The sequence below is a fragment of the Glossina fuscipes genome, unplaced genomic scaffold (genome assembly GCF_014805625.2).
Source record: "Glossina fuscipes isolate IAEA_lab_2018 unplaced genomic scaffold, Yale_Gfus_2 127, whole genome shotgun sequence".
Classification (NCBI taxonomy): Eukaryota; Metazoa; Arthropoda; class Insecta; order Diptera; family Glossinidae; genus Glossina; species Glossina fuscipes.
Window position 1 is genome coordinate 1,255,826 of NW_023998470.1, and position 2,959 is coordinate 1,258,784.

Genomic DNA, 2,959 nt, shown 5'->3' on the forward strand with positions numbered 1-2,959 from the left:
TTATAATGATATAATCAAGTTTTTTGAAAAAGAATTTCTAAAAAAGCTCTACTTTTTTTTTTTTTTTTTTTTTAATTGGTAATCAAGAGAGTAAATAGAAAGATATACGAATTCCGTCACTCATATAAAAAATATGAAAAGAATTATAAAGAAGGGAGAAAAAATGTTAAACTTATATTTTAATAGTACTACACAACAACAACAAGTTAAAAAGCAAATATTACTTAAAAATATTTATTCAACTTTTATAGATATATATATATATATATATGTATGTATACGTGCATATATATATATGCATTCAAACAATTCATAAACATAACAATTATTTAATCTAAACTCATATTCAACTTATCCCCAATTAACTTTCTCTCGTAGTTTATTGGAAAGAAAAAGAATTTCAAAAAATTTAAGCAAACAATTATGCGCAACAAGAACACAACTTTATATAAACAAAAAGAATAAGAATAGCACAGCTGCATTTAATCTATAATTTAAAGATTTAATCCATAAAGAAATCCATCCAACATAACATCAACTACAACAACAAATCCATTTTGATTTTGTTTTTGTTTTCTTTCACATAATCATAATCATAAGCTCATCTTGCTTTCTTCCTTTTTATGAAAACTCCATCGTTTTCACCCTAAGTTAGTTTTTACATTAAATTTGTTATGTACTGATTTGCTCTAAGCCTATATTTTCTAGTAATGTGTCTTCTTTTCTTCCGCCTACAATTGATTTAATGTCAATATTATTAAATATTTTCCGCAAAAGCCTTTATTACATATAACTTTATTATATTGTATTAAATACTAAATAAAAATATATAATTTTTAGATTTTTCCTAACATTGCTAAGATTCCATTTCAGCATTCGCATGATAGGAATAGGAAAGGATTACGTTCAAAAGAAAAACGAATTGCATTCAGTGTATTCCGAATTTTGGGCTAAGTAAGCTTAGCCATTAGTCGCTTCATAAATTACAAGAATCTTGAGTGAGTTCAAAAGTTGCAATCGATCATTGACCTACTGTCCGTCGGTTCAACAATACTACTTCAAAAACTTCGGCTACAACTATAGGCAAATCTCTCTGGCCGCGTTTGTTGTTCCATACCAGCTAATCTGAAAAGCGGCGCTGCACCTCTCGTGCTTTTTGTTTTCCTTTTTTCCTCCAGTTATCATCTAAGTTGGCATCTAAAAGTTCCTATTTTCGTGTTACTTCCCTACTTCCTTATGCTCATCTTAAGATTATACCATTGCAGGTACGTTAATCTTTTTGCACAAATTATTACCTTCAACTCTTTATAGATATAACGTATCATTGTTGATACGTTAGTCCTTCGTAGGCTTCAATATACACTATAGAGTTTTTGCATAGCTGCCATTGATTTTCACTGATTTTGACTTGAGTTTAGTTGGTCATGTCCCCACCTCCTTCAGACGTTTTAACTTGCCCTAGCCTGCTATATAATTGTTGGATCTATGCTTTTGAATGGAAGTTTACATCGAAATCTATATAAGACTGACTTAAATACCACTGTTTTTTGAAATTCATTTATGAAATATTAAAAAAAAATTATTCAATTAATTACTGAAAAGAACACGATATCAGAACGCTTAGGCCAAGTTAGACTGGCTTGCATTTAATTTAACTACGTAAATCAAAGGTATTTCTAGCAATTACTGGGACAGACGCATCAAATAAATTGAAAAAAGATGTATTTTCATTAGGAATTTAGAGCTGCAGAAAGCGTTGCCCTAAAGTACTTATTACCCGTATGAGTAGCCTGCTAGATAAGAATCGCGATTATCAAGTTCGTACTGTTTGCCGTTTCGGGTTCTCCTCTGAAGTGCGGTAGTGTCTAAATTGGCCATAGTTATAACGAGTGCTCAGTCGGTAAAGGCCTAACACTTACTAGGCTGCGGCCGCCACCTTCCTTTCACCCCAACTGATTGGTCCACAAATAAAAAAAAAAAAAATCAAAATATGCTAGCAAAGCTGGATGCGGTACCAGTCACCTATTTCAAATACAAAATCCCAATTTTCCCCACATGTACTTGTTCAGATATATAAGAATGCCCGCAAAGCAAACACACCCATCAAAATTGTTTTCAGGAAACAAGGGTTCCACATTGATTTAGATCTAATCTGAAGATTACTTACCAACGGATGGTATATTAATGCATAAAGCATTCGATAGCTTCAAATAGGTGCGTCCCAATTCGTAAGAGCATATTTGTTGGACGTCACTTATGTCAATCAATAAATGTGATGTGCCTTCGGTGCGACAAGTAATGTACACACATGCCGCATATATATGTGTACTTTTACGGCCACGAGTTAAATGGCGTATTAATGCCATACGAAAGAAATTCAATGCCGTATCAATGTAATGCTGAGTTAGCTGTAACTGCTGACATAAATGGGTAATCTCTTTTTTTGCTTTCTTTATTGTGACCTCACGGGACTCGGAGCCGGAGCCAACTTGAAATTTTCCATAACCATAATTAGTGGCGCCACCTGCGGAGTCAGCGGAAACAAATTGGCCAATAGCAGCAGCACCATGACCAGCATCTTCGAATTGCACTTCTGAGACGATAAGAGAATCTTCCAGAACAGAACCACAATTGGTACAAACTATAAAATTTCCATAATTAATTTATGTTAAATCAGGGGATATCTTTCTCCAGTTCATCTGCTTTTTTACCTCTATCTCCGCGAGCATTATCTTCTTCGATATCTGTCGAACCACAATTACGACACTTTACACCTGAAGACATATTTGTTTAATTTATTTTTTTTTTTTTCTTTGCTTTACAACTTTTTCCTTTTTTTTAAGTAAAATTTACACTTCTCGCCGGTTCAAATACATGCGGAAAACAAGTCATTCTTTTTTTTTTTCCTTTAATAATAATAACAACTTAACCGATATCACATGTTCTCGTCTGTTGGTTT

General features: G+C 32.9%; 1 protein-coding gene across 1 annotated transcript in view; it reads right to left on the minus strand.

The window, feature by feature from the left end:
* The window catches only part of LOC119640759 (transcription factor IIIB 90 kDa subunit), a 41,769-nt gene extending 38,810 nt beyond the window's left edge, over positions 1-2,959 (minus strand). Inside the window, exons 1-2 of the mRNA XM_038038982.1 lie at positions 2,712-2,959; positions 2,168-2,641 (exon numbers count right to left, since the gene is read on the minus strand). Of these exons, the coding sequence (XP_037894910.1) occupies positions 2,168-2,641; positions 2,712-2,784 (547 nt within the window). The 5' untranslated portion in view covers positions 2,785-2,959. The remainder of the gene's footprint in view (positions 1-2,167; positions 2,642-2,711) is intronic.